At 43.4% G+C, this 20,491-nt stretch overlaps 1 protein-coding gene across 3 annotated transcripts in view; it reads right to left on the bottom strand.

The window, feature by feature from the left end:
• Positions 1-20,491, bottom strand: part of LOC119850046 (C-type lectin domain family 12 member B-like) — a 51,198-nt gene that overhangs the window by 21,613 nt on the left and 9,094 nt on the right. For 2 of the 3 annotated variants that reach the window (XM_038369194.2, XM_038369189.2), the window contains 4 exons: positions 19,962-20,105; positions 18,473-18,627; positions 14,724-14,842; positions 10,997-13,190 (listed from right to left, as the gene is read on the bottom strand). The exons of the other annotated variant lie outside the window; for it this stretch is intronic. In XM_038369194.2, the coding sequence (XP_038225122.1) occupies positions 13,052-13,190; positions 14,724-14,842; positions 18,473-18,627; positions 19,962-20,105 (557 nt within the window). In that variant the 3' untranslated portion in view covers positions 10,997-13,051. Of the gene's footprint in view, positions 1-10,996; positions 13,191-14,723; positions 14,843-18,472; positions 18,628-19,961; positions 20,106-20,491 lie in introns of those variants that run through there. 3 annotated transcript variants of the gene reach the window in all.

Consider the following 20,491-nt stretch of genomic DNA (forward strand, 5'->3'; position numbering starts at 1 on the left):
TTCTCTCTCTTCCTATCAGCAACATGGCTAGTGACAGTCAATTGGGAAGAAAGAGTCTGCATTGAGAGACCTTTCAGAGATATAGGCCAATTCTCTTTCTGAGCACAGGTGATGCAATGAATAGAGTGGGACCGACAATGGGAGATATCAATAGACCACCAACATAAGGTAGTGGAGCTTATTTATTTATTTTTTGGTGGCAATCACACAGTAACTTTACTGATGGTCACTGGGAAAGTAAAATGATGAAGTTATTTGTATCCAAACAGATATTAACATGAGGAAGTTTGGGGTAAATGATACTAAGTGCATATCTGCTCTGCAGAACAATTTTGTCAATGATGAAAAGAAATCCAGCTCCCTTTCCCAGGGCTGGTCTGTCTCTGCTGAGTGAACAGGACAAAAAAATCCACAACTTGTTTCTATTCCTAAGGCCAGGGGACATGGCTTTAAATATCCAAAGGAAGCAGGTGCATTCAGTAAGAAGCTGTCTTTTTATACTCACCTTTCAAAGTAAAACTGCACTCTTGGAAATTTAGCCTTGTGTAGCAAATATAAATGATAATGGACTTGCTGATTACATCTTAATCCATGTCTCTGTCAGTGCATAAAGATAACACCTGAGATTTTTATGGTGATCTAGGAGGATTTAGACACACATCTTCCATTCAAATTTGTGTGCCTTTAAATTCCCTAGACTGATCTGAAAATCTCAAAATGTTTTTTCCAGTAGAATCTTATTGTTCAGAAGGACAAGAGTGAAAATTAAAATTTAGGCATATGAAAGGCATCAACATCTACCCAAAAGCTAGACCAGAGGTGGGCAAACTTTTTGGCCCAAGGACCACATTGGGGTTGCAAAACTGTATGGAGGGCCCCCACCCCATCCACCCCCTCTGACTTCCCACTCCCTAACTGCCTCCCTCAGAATCCCCCCCATCCAACTCCCCTGCTCCTTGTCCCCTAACCATCCACTCCCAGGACCCCCCACCCTTATCCAACCCCCTCTGCTCCCTGTCCCCTGACTACCCCGACCCCTATCTATACCCCCACCCCCTAACAGGCCCCCTGGGACTCCCACGCCTATCCAATGCCCCTTGTTTCCCATCTCCTGACCACCCCTCCTCCCAGAACTCCTGACCCATCCAACCACCCCCTGACAGGCCCCCTGGGACTCCCACGCCTATCCAACTGCCCCCCCCCGGTCTCTGTCCCCTGACTGCCCCCTGGGAACTGCCGGCCCCGGCCCCCTTACCATGTATCAGCATGCTGGCCGCCGCACCACTCAGCGGGAGCCAGACACACTGCTGCACTGCCCTGCAGGAGCGTGCAGCCCTGCTACCCAGAGCGCTGCCTGCGCAGTGGCGTAGCTGCAGGGGAGGGGGAACAGCAGGGGAGGGGCTGGGAGCTAGGCTTCTCAGTGGGGAGCTCAAGGGCTGGGCAGGATGGTCCCACAGGCCGGATGTGGCCCATGGGCCGTAGTTTTCCCACCTCTGAGCTAGACAGAGTGATCTGAAAATACCTGGACAATCAGAACTACATGAATGGAAATGGACTTTATGGTGTCAAAACCCACATGCACACACTATGCCTTCTGGATAGAAAATGAACATTGATCATACAAAAGATACTTTATACCCAGTTGGTCCAATGTAGTTCTCCTGGGAAGACCATTCTAGACAAACCATCAGAGTTTGGACTTCTTCATTCCGTGTGTGTGTGTGTGAGAGAGAGAGAGAGAGAGTGAAGGATCAAAATCCATTGCTGATGTTATAACCTGATATCTGGATTGTATCAGCTCTTTTTACAGACCCAAAGTCCAGAGTTTAGTCAAGAGGTTAGAGGCCTAGCAAATAGTAATTAGATAAGAGAAGCAAAATAAACAAAAGATAACCTTGCTTTTGCTAAGATATGCCTGGTCAGCAAAACACCAGATGTTGGAGGCAGTTATTGTGTCTTATTCAAAGTTGCAATCAGAACAAACAAGCCCTGTTTCTGTTGTGTTCGTTTCTTCTGAAGGGAGATGTTCTTCCCACACACCAACCTTGAGTTTATGAAAGGTTCAAGCATGTCAGTATAAGATATGGCCTCCTCCCACCTCCTTTTCCCAGGGACCAATGCCTGTCTTAAAAACACAGACAAGTAACTTGAAAGACAAACTTTGTCATATACTTTTCAATGTTTCTTTGCTTTTACCCTTAGATATGTGCCTGTTGGACAATCAGAGGAGTTGCTTCATTCCTATGGACCGCAAATTGAATTCAACATATATATATATATTATACTAATACATTTTATTGAAGTATTAATTAAGTGTTACTTGTTAACCTGAAACTATGGGCAGAGACATTATGTAAACTTTGACCATTGGCTACTGTTCTTATCTTGTCTTGCTACTAAACCTGCCCAGGGGTCTGCCTACCCGATCATTTCCCTCTGCCCACGGAAAATCCATATAATCCATTGTAATCAGTTGATTGACAGTGTCTCTGAGCCTGATTAGCAAGGTAACACTCCACCAGCTCTGTGCATAATAAACTCCTGTGCTTGACTTCAACATGGTGTGGATTTATATTCCTTCAGAGAGAGTGTCCTTCGGGTATCCAGGACAGTGAGTCACTTTATCTCCTGCCTCCAGTGACTGGTAGCCTTCCCAGTGGTGGCTCTGAAACCATCGGGAAGCCTGCCTGAGGATGCTACAAACAGCCTCCAAGTCATGGCTGCTATATCTCTACAGGGGCATGTGACCAAATCACCTGGTACTGGACTCCATCTTGGAATACCAATGTTTTTCCACTGACCAGGCATGGGAACTGTCATAAATATAAAGGGAAGGGTAATCACCTTTCTGTATACAGTGCTATAAAATCCCTCCTGGACAGAGGCAAAATCCTTTCACCTGTAAAGGGTTAAGAAGCTAAGGTAACCCTGCTGGCACCTGACCCAAAATGACCAATGAGAGAACAAGATTCTTTCAGATATAGAGTGGGGGAAAAAGCTTTTGTCTGTCTGTGTGATAGTTTTGCCAGGAACAGATCAAGGATGCAAGCCTTTCAACTCCTGTAAAGTTAGTAAGTAATCTAGCCAGAAAATGCGTTAGATTTTCTTTTGTTTTTTTGGCTTGTAAAATAAGCTGTGCTGGAGGGAATGTGTATTCCTGTTTTTGAGTCTTTTTTGTAACTTAAGGTTTTGCCCAGAGGGATTCTCTATGTTTTGAATCTGCTTACCCTGTAAAGTATTTACCATCCTGATTTTACAGAGGTGATTCTTTTACCTTTTCTTTAAATAAAATTCTTCTTTTAAGAACCTGATTGATTTTTCATTGTTCTTAATATCCAAGTGTTTGGGTCTGTGTTCACCTGTACCAATTGGTGAAGATATTATTATTAAGCCTTCCCCAGGAAAGGGGGTGTAGGGCTTGGGTGGATATTTTGGGGGATGACTTCTCCAGGTGGTCTCTTTCCCTGTTCTTTGTTTAAATTACTTGGTGGTAGCAGCATACTGTTAAAGGACAAGGCAAAGTTTGTACCTTGGGGAAGTTTTTAATGTAAGCTGGTAAGAATAATCTTAGGGGGTCTTTCATGCAGGTCCCCACATCTGTACCCTAGGGTTCAGAGTGGGGAAGGAACCTTGACAGGAATCAAGAGGGGAGACAAAGGGTTCCCGCCATATGTAAATGTTATTTAAGGCAGGGGCACAACATCATTGTTGGTTCTTCACTGACTCCCTGGCCAAAAAGATTGATGGAAAGACCTGAGGAACAATGACTGGACTGGGGGAGAAGGGCTGAACCCAGGATAGAGGGATTTCTAAGCTGTGAAAGGAATACCTGGGGTTTTAAGCAGGAAGCAAGTACAGCTTACCCTCAAAAATCTCTGCAAACTGCCTAAATCCATAGTTAGGGTGAGAATTTGCTTCTCATATCTGATCTCTTTAGTATATTAACTTTAGAGTGCATTTTTTATTTGCTAGGTAATCTGCTTTGATCTGTTTGCTCTCCCTTATAATCAATTAAAATCTATCTTTTGTAGTTAATAAACTTCTTTTGTTTTGGCTAAAACCAGCATGTGTGTGAGTCATAACTTGGAGCAGAAAGCTATGTATATTCCTCTCCAAATTGAGGGAGGGGTCAAATTTCATGAGCTTATGCTATACAGTTCTCTGTGCAGTGCAAGACAGTATAATTTTGGGCTTACACTCCATAGGGGAGTGCATGCCTTAGGAACTGGGAGGTGCCTTAGCTGTACCTTCCCATGAAGAGCTGATCTAAACATCTGTGTGTGGCTGCAGCTGGGTGTGTCCCTACCTGTATGTGTGCTGGAGGGGACTTGAGGGCCTGTCATAGAATCATAGAATATCAGGGTTGGAAGAGACCTCAGGAGGTCATCTAGTCCAATCCCCTGCTCAAAGCAGGACCAACCCCAACTAAATCATCCCAGCCAGGGCTTGATCAAGCCGAACCTTAAAAATCTCTAAGGATGGAGTTCCACCACCTCTCTAGGTAACGCATTCCAGTTCTTCACCACCCTCCTAGTGAAATAGTGTTTCCTAATATCCAACCTAGACCTCCCCCACTGCAACTTGAGACCATTGCTCCTTGTTCTATCATCTGCCACCATTGAGAACAGCCTATCTCCATCCTCTTTGGAACCCCCTTCAGGTAGAATCAAATCCCCCCTCACTCTTCTCTTCTGCAGACTAAACAATCCCAGTTCCCTCAGCCTCTCCTGGTAAGTCATGTGCCCCAGCCCCCTAATCATTTTTGTTGCCCTCCACTGGACTCTCTCCAATTTGTGCACATCCCTTCGGGGGGGGGAGAGGGGGACCAAAACTGGACACAAGACTCAGGGCTGTCCCTAGCAATTCTGGGGCCCTATGCAGCCCCCCCATCGGCGGTGGGGGCACTCCAGGCCTCCAGGGGTTGGGACTGGCCCTAGGCCTCTGGGGGGGTGCTGGCTTGGAGGGCAGGAGGGAACCTTCCCCCAGCCAGTGAGTGGAGGCCCAGCCCTGCAGTCCTCAGGGGAGTGTGTGTGTGGGGGGAGGCTGGGTCAGAGCAGGGGCGGGAAGAGGCGCGGTGGGGGTGGAGCAGGGGTGGGAAGAGGTGGGGTGGGGGCGGAGCAGGGGCAGGACCCTGGGAAAGAGGCAGGGTAGGGGCTGGAGTAGCCCAGAGCTGTGCAGGGCACTTCCTTTAAGGGAACTAACTATATATATGTTGGTCTCCATCTGAGGGGTTGGAGCAAATGTGGTTGTACCTCAGTGCTTGGCTGTAGACAATGGATCGTGTGGTGTGTCCAGGATGGACGTTGGAGACATGAAGGTAGGCATAGTGGTCGGTGGGTTTTCGGTTTAGGGTGATGTTAACGTGACCATCACTTATTTGCACTGTGGTGTCTAGGAAGTGCTCCAACCCCTCAGACAGAGACCAACACTTACAAGATCTTCACCAAGAATTCTCAAAACTACAGTACCTTATGAGGAAATAAAGAAACAGATCAACAGAGCCAGACGTATACCCAGAAGCCTCCTGCTGCAAGACAAGCCCAAGAATGAAACCAACAGAACCCCACTGGCTATTACATACTGTCCTCAGCTAAAACCTCTCCAACGCATCTTCAGTAAACTACAACCCATCCTGGACAACAATCCCTCACTTTCACAGGCCTTGGGAGGCAGGCCAGTCCTCATCCACAGACATCCTGCCAACCTGAAGCATATTCTCACCAGCAACTACACACCGCACCGTAGTAACTCTAACTCAGGAACCAATCCATGCAACAAACCTCAATGCCAACTCTGCCCACATATCTACACGAGCGACACCATCACAGGACCTAACCAGATCAGCCACACCATCACCGGTTCATTCACCTGCACATCCACCAATGTAATATATGCCATCATGTGCCAGCAATGCCCCTCTGCAAAGTACAGTGGCCAAACCGGACAGTCTCTACGTAAAAGAATAAATGGACACAAATCAGACGTCAAGAATTATAACATTCAAAAACCAGTCGGAGAACACTTCAATCTCCCTGGTCATTCGATTACAGACCTAAAAGAAGCAATACTTCAACAAAAAAACATCAAAAACAGACTCCAATGAGAAACTGCTGAATTGGAATTAATTTGCAAACTGGACAAACATTTAATGCAAACATTAAATTAGGCTTGAATAAAGACTGGGAGTGGATGGGTCATTACACAAAGTAAAACTATTTCCCCATGCTTATTTTTCCCCCTACTGTTACTCACACCTTCTTGTCAACTGTTGGAAATGGGCCATCCTGATTATCACTACAAAAGGGGATTTGTTTTGTTTTGTTTTGTTTTGTTTTTGTTTTCCCTCCTGCTGATAATAGCTCACCTTAACTGGTCACTCTCGTTATAGTGGGGATGGCAACATCCATTTTTTCATGTTCTGTGTGTGTGTGTCTGTGTGTGCGTGTGTGTGTGTGTGTGTATATATATATATCTTCCTACTGTATTTTCCACTGCATGCATCCAATTAAGTGGGTTTTAGCCCACAAAAGCTTATTCTCAAATAAATTTGTTAGTCTCTAAGGTGCCACAAGTACTCCTTGTTCTTTTTAGTAAGGTATTGTTTCGTGCTGGCTTGGTGAATTTAAGTATAAAAATAGACACCAGTTCTGGGGAATGTCTGCCCCATTCTTTACAGTTTGCCCTGATTGAGCAATCTCAGTGTGGCCCCTCCAGTGACCACGGTCACAATTGGTTAAGCTCAATCCAGTTCTTACGGGTTGAGTATCACCAGTGTAGCAGGCACTGTCTTGTAAGCAATTTCATCAGAAAGCATAAAAAATGAAAGTATCCTAGAAACTGAATTCCCTTATGCCTCATTTTTCTCCTTAATCCCTGTTTACTCTTAGCAATGGTCTCACTGAGCTCAGGATTAGCATGAGATGCTGTGTGTGAGGGGACTATTGTATTGCTATTGATCTATGTTATTACTCATCCTGGGACAAAGAATTTTAGTCCAGGTGTATAACAACCTTGTTTACCACTATTTTTATTCTCCCCCTTCCAAAAACAAACTCTCTCTTATTTCTGGAATAACTAGAATATTGTTACCATTTGGTGGCTGTTCCAAAACCTGTGATAAATCTGTTCTTGAGATTCAGTCCAGTTCCTAGGGGTTGGATATAAACACCACTAAATCACCCTTATGAATGGCACAAATTATCTGACCTGTTGGCAATTACACCAAAGAGGACAAGGACTGAAGTTGTCATGGAAACTGATTCTCTTATACTTCACTTCTCTTTTACTCCCCACTTCAAAGTTACAGGTTTTTCCTTTAATTGCACACGTGAGACACAATAGATAGCACCACATCAAAATAATCATACAACCACAGGAACAAGGGCTGAGGGAATATTTCCTGGTTAGATCTCTTGCTGTATCCATTCTGGGATACAGGCCATCAATCCCAGTAGAAATGAACCCTCTTTACCATTATTCTTATTCTTCTCCTCTCCTTCCAAATACAAACTCTGTCTGATTTTTCACAGCCTCTTTGACATATTGTTGATAATGACTTGCAGATCTCCTTTCTTTAAGGTGAGGTTTTCAGTTGCATCTCCAGAGGCCGTAGGAGCCTGGAAAACTGAGTTTCACAAAAGCATCTGTGATGAGTTTGGTCATCCCCTTGGGATTGTCACCTGACATGCTGGAATTACCTCTGAGCCCATTTTCCCTGTCAGTGTGACACTCCAGAACCCTGATTTGCTGAGCCAGACACACTAGCCTGCTGCAACACAGACCCAGGATCCGGGCCATGCCCCCAAAGCTGCAGACGTCAACCAAAAACTGCTCAGCAGGTCACCTATCTCCAGCACCTAGACCCCCAGATCCCAATGGGATCCAAACCCCAAATAAATCCATTTTACACTGTATAAAGCTCATCTGAAACCACATAAGAAATTCACACTACACTCCTAAAAAGGAACTTGCAGCCTCAAGAAGTAAAGTGACACTGTCAAGGTTGGAACCTTCCTATCTTCTCTTTCTATTCTTCATTCATGTAACGTTTTGAAAGGGCAATGAAATGCCTGCTTAGAAGGAGGAATGACAAACATTTGTGGACACCTTTCAGAAGGTCAGAATGGACCATTCTGATCATCTAGTTCGACCTCCTGCACAACGCAGGCCACAGAATCTCACCCACCCACTCCTACGAAAAACCTCACCTATGTCTGAGCTATTGAAGTCCTCAAATCGTGGTTTAAAGACTTCAAGGAGCAGAGAATCCTCCAGCAAGTGACCCGTGCCCATGCTACAGAGGAAGGCGAAAAACCTCCAGGGCCTCTTCCAATCTGCCCTGGAGGAAAATTCCTTCCTGACCCCAAATATGGTGATCAGCTAAACCCTGAGCATATGGGCAAGATTCACCATCCAGATACTACAGAAAATTCTTTCCTGGGTTTCTCAGATCCCATCCATCTAATATCCCATCTCAGGGGATTAGTCCTATTTACCCTGAATATTTAAAGATCAATTAATTACCAAAATCACATTATCCCATCATACCATCTCCTCCATAAACTTATCGAGTAGAATCTTAAAACCAGATAGATCTTTTGCCCCCACTGCTTCCCTTGGAAGGCTATTCCAAAACTTCACTCCTCTGATGGTTAGAAACCTTTGTCTAATTTCAAGTCTAAACTTCCTGGTGGCCAGTTTATACCCATTTGTTCTTGTGTCCCCATTGGTGCTGAGCTGAAATAATTCCTCTCCCTCTCCTGTATTTATCCCTTTGATATATTTATAGAGAGCAATCATATCTCCCCTCAACCTTCTTTTAGTTAGGCTAAACAAGCCAAGCTCCTTAAGTCTCCTTTCATAAGACAAGTTTTCCATTCCTCGGATCATCCTAGTAGCCCTTCTCTGTACCTGCTCCAGTTTGAATTCATCCTTTTTAAACATGGGAGACCAGAACTGCACACAGTATTCTAGGTGAGGTCTCACCAGTGCCTTGTATAATGGTACTAAAACCTCCTTATCCCTACTGGAAATGCCTCTCCTGATGCATCCCAAAACCGCATTCGCTTTTTTCACAGCCATATCATATTGGCAGCTCATAGTCATCCTATGATCAACCAATATTCCAAGGTACTTCTCTTCCATTACTTCTAATTGATGCGTCCCCAGCTTATAACTAAAATTCTTGTTATTAATTCCTAAATGCATAACCTTACACTTCTCGCTATTAAATTTCATCCTATTACTATTACTCCACTTTGCAAGGTCATCCAGATCCTCCTGTATAATATCCCAATCCTTCTCTGAATTGGCAATACCTCCCAGCTTTGTATCATCTGCAAACTTTATTAGCACACTCCCACTTTTTGTGCCAAGGTCAGTAATAAAAAAATTAAATAAGATTGGTCCCAAAACTGATCTCTGAGAAACTCCACTGGTAACCTCCCTCCGCCTGACAGTTCGCCTTTCAGTAGGACCCGTTGTAGTCTCCCCTTTAACCAATTCCTTACCCACCTTTCAATGTTCATATTAATCCTCATCTTTTCCAATTTAACTAATAATTCCCCATGTGGCACGGTATCAAATCATGAAGATGGGACTTGTGCAAAACTTTAATCTGAACTGCAGACACAATTATCACCCCATCTACACTATAAACTGGAACTGGATTGTAACTGGTTGGGGAGTTAATTGACCTGTAGCTAAAGCTGGTAAAAAGACCTCATTTACTTCAATGGAACCATGCCAGTAACAAAACAGCTTCTGGAATGCTGCACTGGTTACCAAGAAGTCAAACACAGTCCCTTCAAAGCATTCCAGCTGGTGACTCCCACCTAAACAGTCATGTATAATACAGTGAGAGGTTATTGAAGAGCTGACACATGTTAGGTTCACCAGTCCCAAAGGACTGGACACTGATCCCCAGGTCAATATGAATTTCAGATCTTAGTCAATAATCACACAGATGCCAAGCCTTTAGTAACTAAAAAATTAAAGGTTTAATAATAAAAAGGAAAAAGAAAGAAGACAGTTGCTGTAGCTAAAAGGTCAGTATACATACAGATATGTGTAAAGTCCTTAGGTCAGTTTCATAGGAGAGATGGTGAGGCTGCTGATTTGTAAAAATCTTTCTAGAATCAACTTAAAAGGTTATAGTCCAATAGGCAGTTCAGGAGTAGAGCTTGTTCCAGTTCTTCCATGAGAATTCTGGGGTAATACTGAGTAAATCTGGAGATCTCAATCTTGTGGCTTAGGTCTTTCCTGTCAAAGTGTAAGCCTATCTGATATGAAAAGGATAAGACCTGAAGCTTTCTTTATAGTTGAAGTAAGCTGGACGCTCACAGTTAACTTCACCACATGGGCTTTGATGAAAGCAAGCTGACAGTTTGTTCTCTTTTCAATGAGTCCTTTATCAAACAACAAGGTTAGCAATAGCCATTCAAACCATCAAGAAAGTTCACGGTAGTTTACTATGTGGATTTACAAGCTTTGTGGAGAGTTTAGGACAATAATATTATTACACCACAAGTCCTATCTAAATGATAATTTTCCCTTTTGATCTCTGAGTCAGTAGAATACAGTAAGGAAGCATTACATGACAGGAACAGGAGTTAGCATCTACAAAATAATTAGATCACATTTCAGAATGGTAGCCATGTTAGTCTGTATCAGCAAAAACAACATGTTAGAGACTAAAAAATTTATTTGGACATAAGCTTTTGTGTGCTAGAACCCACTTCATCAGATGCATGGAGTGGAAAATACAGGAGCAGGTATAAATACATGAAAAGATGAGAGTTGCCTTGACAGCAGGATACCAAGGGAGGAAAAATAACTTTTGAAGTGGTAATGAGAGTGGTCCATTTCAGACAGTTGACAAAAAGGTGTGAGTAACAGTAGGGGGAAATTAGTATGGGGGAAATTAGGTTTAGGTTTTGTAATGACCCAACCACTCCCAGTCTTTATTCAGGCCTAATCTGATGGTGTCCAGTTTGCAAATTAAGTCCAGTTATGCAGTTTCATGTTGGAATCTGTTTTTGAAGTTTTTGTTGTTGAAGAATTGCCACTTTTAGGTCTGTTATTGAATGACCAGGGAGATTGAAGCAAACTACAGGATTCTAAGGCCAGAGGGGATCATTGTGATAATATAATCTGACCTCCTGTATAACACAGGCCATAGAACTTCTCTGAAGTAATTCCACAACTGATTTGTAGTACTTGGAAGTAGTTGAACTTGAACATACCTTTTAGGAAAAACACCCAGTCTTGATTTAAAAAGTGCCAGTGATGGAGAATCCACCACAACACTTGGAAAATTCCAATGGTTGAGTACCCTGACTATTAAAAATTTATGCTATATTTCCAGTCTGAATTTACCTAGCTTCAATTTCCAGCCAGTGGATCTTGTTATACCTACGTCTGCTAGATTAAAGAGTCTATTATCAAACATTTGTTCCTTATGTAGGCACTTATAGACTGATCAAGTCACCCCTTAACCTTCTGTGTCCTAAAGCTAAATAGATTGAGCTCCTTGAGACTATCACTATAAGGCAATTTTCCAATTCTCTAATTATTGTCCTGGATCTTCTTTAACCCCTCTTCAATTTATCAGCCTCCTCTGTGAATCATGAACACCAGAACTGGACACACTATTCCAGCCTGGTCATATCAGTTCCAAATACAGAAGAGAATTTTTCCACTCTTACTCAAGATTCCCCTGTTTATACGTCCAAGGCTTGTGTTAGTCCTTCTGACCACAGAATCTCACTGGGAACTCATGTTCAGCTGATTATCCACTATGTCCCCTGAGTCTTTTTCAGAGTCACTGCTTCCCAGGATAGAGTCCCCCGTCCTGTAAGTATGGCCTACAGTCTTTGTTCCAAGACACAAAACTTTACATTTAGTAGTGTTAAACACATATTGTTATCTTGTGCCCAGTTTACCAAGCAATCCAGTTCTCATGATCTGTAGCAGTGAGTTCAGAGCTTTTCTGTACATTGTATTAAGAGTGTCTTCATATGTCCTACAATATTATTTGATGTACAATAGATAATTACTTTGAAAAAAGAAAGGTAGATCACTTTCTGCATCCCCATTCCCCCATGAAATGGTTAATGGGATGGAGAGGTTGACTTATGAGTAAAGATTAAAAGAACTACTCACGCATAATTAGCTAAGTGATGACTGATTAGTGAAAGATACTGCCACCCTGTACAAATATGTGATTCATGAAAACATCAGAGGGGCAGAGGGATTTGGTTACGGTTGTTGGAGAGTGTAATTGGTGTGTGATAAACTGTAGGAAAGAGAAATGTTTAGGCTGACAATCATGCAATGTTTTGTAGAAGTAAGTTCAATAAGAATGCAGAATACTCTCCTGAATGGACGTGGATGAAACCTCAGCACCTGGATTACAGAAACCTGCAGTAGAGAAACCTCAGGGAACAGAGACATAATTTCAGGAAAATTCTGGAGGAAGAAAAGTTTTATTAGCATATAGAGCATTCTCAGTCTGAAATAGCACCATGAATTATATTGCTTTCCTATTGATCACATCCAAAATCTTAGAGTGAGGAGACAGAAAGACAGGGGAGGGGGAAGGCAACCACCACCCTTTCCCCATAGAAAATGGTACCCCAATCTGAAAAATGGGCAAAAGGGAGCAATCATACACTGGGCTGTATCCCATATCTAAATATTTATCCATACCCATATCTAAATTAATTAGCTTTATTTATGCTCTGGAGTTGGCGGTTTCAATTTGGCATCCTTTGCACATTTCAGATTTGGATTGATTGAGTTTATGTGTTCTCTGGGGGAGCCACATGACCTCCACTATGTGTGTAGCTTTAGGCATATGACTTTTGAAAAGGCAACATAAAACAATGAAAATGAAGATGCTGTTTGTAACTCTAAACACCTATTTAAATCCTCATTTGGAAACTTTCCAGAACCAAAAATCTAACAACACAATACAGAGAACACAGATCTTCTTCCCACTGCTAATAAATAAATATTTCATACAGATAAACCATGATACACTGCTAAACTATTACTGGTTGTCTGTTAGCCACAGCTCGACGGGTGCCTTCTCACAGATCCAGAGATTCTTCTCATTACAGCTCTGATCAGCATAAATATACTTATCCTGCAGATATGCACAGAGATTGGTGCTACTGTAAACAAAGATTCTAGAAAACAAAACACAGTTTTATTACACCATACCACATTTTTGTTACATATATAATTATCATCAGACAGGGTCATCTTCACAAGAATCTCAGGTTACATCTACACTAGAGATGGAGGTGTAATTTGCAGCTCAGACAAACTTACACCAGCTCTGATTAAATTAGTGCCTAAAAATAGCAGTGTAGCAGCAGCAGCGGCATGGGGGGCAGGATGGGCCAGACCCCTGAGTACATACCCAGGTTTCAGATGGGATTGTAGGTGCAGTAAGAAGCCTATCCTGCCTTTCGTGCAGCAAGGGTTACATTGTTTGGGGGTTTTATTTAGCATGCTATCTCAATCAGTGCTGGCTCCTATAGACATAGCTGTACTAGCTCTGTCAGAGTTAGCACATGTATGTCTACCTGGTCTGCAAATGACACCTTGTAGTGGGGCAAATGCCCCACTCCTGCAGAAAAGGGCTTAAAAGCAGCCCTGGAGAGGGCTGTGGCTGGAAATAAGGGGATTAAGAACAGCTGGGGAAGCTGACTGAGTAGCTGACCACGGTGTGGCCATCTTAATCAGGGCCCAGCTGGCCCTTATAAGAGGGCTGGTAGCCAGAAGCTGGAAGGAGTTTCACTCTAGCCCTAGAGTGGGAAAGGCTAGCTATCTGGAAGTAGTGGTACCTGAGGTGGAGCAGTGCTGGGGAAGGGCAAAGGGAGTGGGGGAGCTCCAGCCTGGTAAAATCCCCAGGCTGCAGGCCTTGGTGAAGGCCTACAAAGGTACTGGGGCTGCAGAGGGCATGCCATATGCTGGAGCGCTAATTCCCAGGACGACCAGCAGGAGGCGCCATGCTGGTGAGTCGTCGCATCACTACGCACCTCCTGCTCCAGTATACCCTCAATGACACATTTCTCCAATGCACTGAAGAGCTTGACACAGTGCTGTGCACCAATCCCTATGATGATAGACCTGACTGTACTGTGCTCACAGCCTCAGTGGCTGCCTAAGTGGTGAGAAAAACTAAGGATTTAATCTTAGATGGGTCACCCACAAGGCACTGTAGAGCACTAATTCCTATGTTACTGGATCCAACCTCCATAGTGTTCTAGGCACAACCAAAAGCAGTGAGAGACTGGGCCCAGGGAATCGCCCTCAGGTTGCTTGGATGTCAGCACACCACACCCCTCTGACAGGCACCTGGAATATCCTCCACAGCACTCCCCTCCCCACTGACTGGTGCCAGGGAAAGTGACAGACTGGGAGAGATTTATAGCTTCTCAGTAAAATACCTATATTCCTCCCCCCAACCCCTGCCATCTGAATAGCTGCTTGGGAAGAGAAATGTAGGAAGATTCAGCAGCTGGGAGGAAGGTTGGGTTGGATTGGGGGCTTCTTGTCATTGGTGGGGAGACACTGTGGGAAGGGTTTGCAAAGTAGTGGGTCTAACTGGATGGTACTTATCACTGGTGGTACCTGCCCATGCCTAAGTATGGACATAGCCCAACTTCAGGTACTCATTGATGAAAATCTTGCTCCAAGTTATTAAAACTTACTTCTTTTCAGATGTAGAAAGAGGTGTGGTGTCCTCCCAAAACAAGCCAGGCCTTTCAGTGTTCTGTCGTGATAATCCAATCCAGTAATGTCCTCTAATACAATATCGATCTATGTTTTCCTATGAGGAAATGAGGACAATTTAAAAAAAAAGTTAATAAGTTTGTAGGTTCAGTAACACTGCTAGAAGTCGTTGAAAGAAGGTAAGTATCGCAGAATGGGATGTTGTTCCCCATTATGATACCTTAGCGATAGCCCTCTTTCTATGCTTTCAGGACCATTCCAGTGCTGTAGGAGAAACCTAAGAGACACCATTTTGAAATATGATGGATTCTGACATATCTGAACACAAACATGTTGATTAGCTTGAGAAAAGAGTTAGGCAATGCTAAGTGACATAAATATATATAGTAACTTTTTATATTTTTGTAACCTCACAGATATTAGAGCTGGAAAAGCCATGTCTTAGATTCCACCTTGTCCAACTTCCTCCCTAGACTGGCCAATGCCAGAAAGACTGATTTCATTGTGAATTTATAAAATTATTTAACACAAAGTTTTTGGAGTCTTATCTAATATTTACATAAGATGTGACTTTTAGACAAGAGTTAGAAAAAAATCACTACTCCACCTGCCTGGTAACTGTCCGCACCTGACAGTCTTATTAGCCCAGAGCTATAAAGGCCAGAAGGAATCCAGAGGAAGGGAAAGGGAAAGGTCAGGCACAAAAGGAGGTGGGAGCCTCCTAGTCAGTTGCTGGCCAGGCCTGTGCTAGGCAACGTAGCTGTGAAGCCTGAATATAGTTGGGAACCGGTGGTGGGAAACCTTTTGAGAATAAAGAGCATGGGTGTTGCACCACACTGAAGTGTCCCTGACTTATTGAAGAGGGAAGCCCAGGGGCTGAAAACCAAGGGGCACAATGTGAGCCCCATTACAAGGAGATTTAATCAGATGACATCACCATCCATCTCCTTGGTTGCTCCATGGCAACTCCTGAGATGTGACTCAAGGTTCCTGCTATTTCACTTCCTCAGTTCACATTTCCATCCCCACTTTATTCCTCCTACATATTTCCACTTTCCTTTTTTTCCTACTGCCTCCTAATTGTCTAACTTAGCTATCCTGGATAAATCTAATTTTACAGTCTTTCCTATGAAAGCTGAAAATGACATTTAAGCAACCTGCTTCAAGGGGAATTTTTGCCTCCTATAGTCTGGTGAGAGGGAAATCTGAGCAACCCCTCCTGGTGTTTTTTCAGAGGAACCAGTCCCAGCAGCGTGTACTAAGTTCATGTGACACAAGCTGTGATTGAAATCTTCCAATACTTGAACCTCAACCCAAAGACAGAGGCTCTGATTTCCTCTCCTCTGCTCTTCCTGTCTCTTTCCAGTTTGTGTATATCTGTCATGTCTACTCCTACAAAAAGCCAGAATCAGAATTTAACAACAAACTGAGATTGCTGAGATCTCCCACCTAAAATAGATTTGCTTTTTCCTCAGCAAAGGCATTGGAAGCTATTTGATATATTTCCCAATTATAAAATACTCTGTATAGGGGGAAGGAGGATTAAAGGTGTTTGTTAAAATGAAACTTACTTGATTTGTTTATGTGCATGTTGTGACAGATAAGGAAATTTCCTGCAATACTCTTAAAAAACCTTGTTGAATAAAGTTTAGGTGTATCTGGAGTCCTTTGTATTAAAAACCCAAAGTATTATTGTGGAGGTGAATGTAATTTCTCTGGAAGGCACATGTAGCCAGTGTAAAGCTTGTGAAGTGTTGTAAGTTTCAAATAACTCTATTAAACAGTATCATAGACAAGAATGAATTTCTGGGACAAAAAGAATTAAGTGGGAATCTCGAGGTGGAGGTTAATGCAAATTTACCCTCCTCTATTTATGCAAAAACCCAGCCCTTTGAAGCTATGTCTTAAGGAGTGACCCATAGTCAGGGCCAGCTCTAAGCACCAGCAAAACAAGCAGATGCTAGAGGCGGCACATTTCTAGGGGCGGCATTCTGGTGCCAGCCATGCCTCCCCTAGAAATGTGCCCCTGCCGCCCCAGCTCGCCTCCGCTCCGCCTCCTCCTGCTTCCCTGAGCATGCCACCACCGCTCAGCTTCTCCCCACTCCCTCCCAGGCTTGCTGCATGGGAAACAGGTGTTTCATGCTTGGAGGGAGGGAGGAGAAGCCGATCAGTGGCGTGCTCAGGGGAGGCGGCTGTGGTGGAGTGGAGGTGAGCTGGGGTGGGGAGCGGTTCCTCTAATCCCCCCTGTTACTTCCTGCGCTCACCCCACCCTCGCTCACCTCCACTCCACCTGCTCCCCTGAATGTGCTGCATCTCCCTGGCCTGAGAGGGAAGGGGGAGAAGTGGAGCGGGGGTGTGTTCAGGGGAGCAGGTGGAGCAAAGGTAAGTTAGGGTGAAGGGTTGCGGGGGGGGGGGGAGCCGTAGGAATCAATGTCGGGAAAATGCGGCAGGCCCAGGGGAGGAGGCGGGGCTGGGGATTTGGGGAAGGGGTTGGGAAGGGGCAGAGTTGGGGCAGGGCAGGGTTTTACAAAATAAAAAAAATGGGGGCAGCCAAAAATTTTTTGCTTGGGGTGGCAAAAATCCTAGATCTGGCCCTGATCATAGTCTACTGATTACCTGCTCCCAGAATTCTGAAAATCAAGGCCCTACAGGGATAAAGGAAAGATGAACATTTTCATGAGTGCACTTGTTCCAGGTTGACGCTGTTACAAACTGAAAACCCCCTTGATGTGGTCTGAAGAATAGATCACCTAACTGAGCCCTTGTTGGAGCTGGTGGTGATCTCTGGTAAGCTTATTACCATGCATGTTGGTTCTTTTATTGTTTTAATATGTGTTCTTTGTAATGCTTTTACCTTAAGAATAAATATGCTTGCTTAAAAAGGGTTGCATGGTAATTTATAACTGTGGGCGTTTACGCTGTTTATAGCCTCTTTAGAAAAAGCAAAGTGCAGATGCTAGCTGTTTAGGTCATCGACCTTGCTGGGGGATATTATCGTGTAGGCAGAGGACTGTGCAGCCTGAAAATACCTCAGATAGAAGGGTGAGAGATGTAGGTCTACACCCAAGAGAGCTGGTGCCTTTGCTGGTCTGTGGTGTGGAAATGCAGGTGCAGTTGACCTGAACTGTGACACATGTAATAAATGTGAGATGGGCATTTCTTATTTGGGCAGATCAAATAAGTAAAAGCAAGCTCCAAGCAACAAAAACACAGATTACTGTTACTGGCAGAGGGGGATCAATTAAAAATCCTGCAACCTCAATCCAGGCCTGTTACTAATGTATGCCTCTGAATAGGCCTGTCTCTACCCACCTGGCTTGTAACTTTGAAAACCTCTTCCCTACATCCCTCTACCAGCCAGGAGAGCAGGACAACTGTTCTCCTTAGAGCACTGGTTAATCCTCTGCCTGAAAGTATCCCTGAGGGGGTAAAAAGCCTTTGTGGAAGACTCAATGCTCGTAACCATGCTCCGATTCAATAGACTCACAAGAATAGTTTCTGACTAATATGCTGTGACTGGCAGTAAGTTCTTCATGTCAGTAACCCTTGTTATACAATGACATCTTTGGAACTATGCTAATGTACATGGATCTGGCCTACTGTAGAGAGTCTGGGGATATTGAATTGTTGGAGATACACTAGCCAAAACATATTTTATGTTTTGTGGGGACTTCTGAAAGTTGTAACAGAAACCTAAAAGAAAACTGGGCTGGGCTGGGAAACATACCAGCTTCTCCTTGTCTTTTATCATGAGAAGGGTGGAATTTTGTGAGACACAGAATTTCCGACTCCCCTCCCACGTCTTCTTCCCTGAAGAAATATAGTAACAGGTGTCTCCTCCCATTCGTTGCCAGTTTGTGGGGCAGAGTGTACAACTCATTCCTGGAGAAAAGAGAAAAATCATCATTCTGTTTTTAATCCGATGCTGTGATTTGGAGAAAATGAGGGCTACAGCCATTGATTTGGGATGGCAAGGTAATCAAAAGAGTTGTGATGCCTCTGACCCTAGTTCTCAATGAATCCAAATACTGAGATCTTACTCAGATTTTACTCCGTCTTCACTCAGTCAAAGTTCCATTGAGGTCAAAAGAAATTTGACTAAATAAAAACAAAGCAAAAACTGTCAGCACTGACCTCATTTGGGGCATTGTCAGACATTGCCTGCCCCATGTTGATACTTTGGATGGAGGGTTAACTGCACCATGGAATAGTCTCTCAAGGAAATGGTAGAAGTCTGATTGCTTGAAGAACTAGCTGGCATTAGTGAATACACTGTACTAGCAATCTTGAACTGGCCAAAGGACTGGGAGCCAGAGCATGTACAATATATTGGCCACCAGTAACTTGGTGCTCACCAGTAATTTTTATGGTTTTATGAGTCATGTGGTAAAAAATCAGGCACATTTTCAATCTCATTTCTCCCTGAACAACAGTTTTGTGAGTCCGGGGTAATTTCCCATTATTGCCAATCACCCTGCTCAGTTTTTTCTCCAACCAGTAAGATTTGGATACTTGATCTCTTTTCAGAAGTTCCAAAAGCAAGTTACTTTTTCCCCATCTCCCTGGGGCTGATTCCCTGCTTCACAATCAAAGACCCTAAGATCTTTCCTGTTTAATTTACCCCTGTTTTCTGATTCACATAACCCATTCTTCCGTTAAGGTGCCGTCTTGAATTTGCCTTAGAAGACCATTAGTACTGCCCCTTAATTAGTCAGAGGAGTCAATCCTGAGAAATATGAGGCACCCCTACTTCCCAAAGGACTGAGCACAGTGCCCCTTCCACACTCCAACACACTCCCCCTCTTTCTGTTGTGCCCCTACCCCAGATCCCAGAGACAGAGTGAAATCCTGATTTACCACACTTGAACATTATAAGGGTACTGTCCCCACCTGACATCTGTTTCATATTCTGTGTAATAAATTGGTTCATCTCACTCCATTTCTTAGTGGTTTGGTGTCACCATTATGACAGGCACTAATTATCTATGTTGTAAGCAATTTCGTCAGAGATGATAAAAATAGGAAGTGTCCTGGAAATGGAATTCCCTTACACCTCATTTCTCTCCTCAGTCCCTGCTTATTCAGCAACGGTCTTACTGAGCTCATGATTAGCATGAGATGCTGTGTGTGAGGGGACTATTGCATTGCCATTGCCCTGTGTTATTACTCATCCTGGGACAAAGGATTTAATCCAGGTGTATAACAAGCTTGTTTACCATTATTTTTATTCTTCAGTTCCCCTTCCAAACACAAACTCTCTCTTATTTCTTGCAGCCTGCTTGAGAAATTTGTTTGCAGAGCTTTCTCCTTCTCTTTGAGTTTTATATTTTCTTCCTGGAAGATGTTGGTAACCTGGAAAACTGAAATTCACAGAAGCATTTTCTAGCATGAACTTTTACAAATTCAAATGATATTGAGGTGGAAAGGAGCTTTTTTTTAAAATTTGGCTTGCCTGCTAGCCATACTGAGTTTTGTTCCCTTCTCAACTGTTACTTTTCAATGCTGCTGGGATTAATAAATGCAAGTGTTAGTTATCAGGGTGCCTACAGCTTTTCTGTAATTGTCTTTTTAAAAAAATCTTCCTTTCAATTACTGGACATTCCATTGACTTGATTTCTTTTCATCCTTATTTTACAGAAATATCAGATAGTGATAAACTGGTCAAATGTAATTTTTCTGTTTCTTTGTTTAAAAGGGTGTGGCCTATTCATGGGACATGGACCCTTCTACCTTTCCATCATGAATT

This window comes from Dermochelys coriacea, chromosome 1, assembly GCF_009764565.3.
Source record: "Dermochelys coriacea isolate rDerCor1 chromosome 1, rDerCor1.pri.v4, whole genome shotgun sequence".
Taxonomy (NCBI): domain Eukaryota; kingdom Metazoa; phylum Chordata; order Testudines; family Dermochelyidae; genus Dermochelys; species Dermochelys coriacea.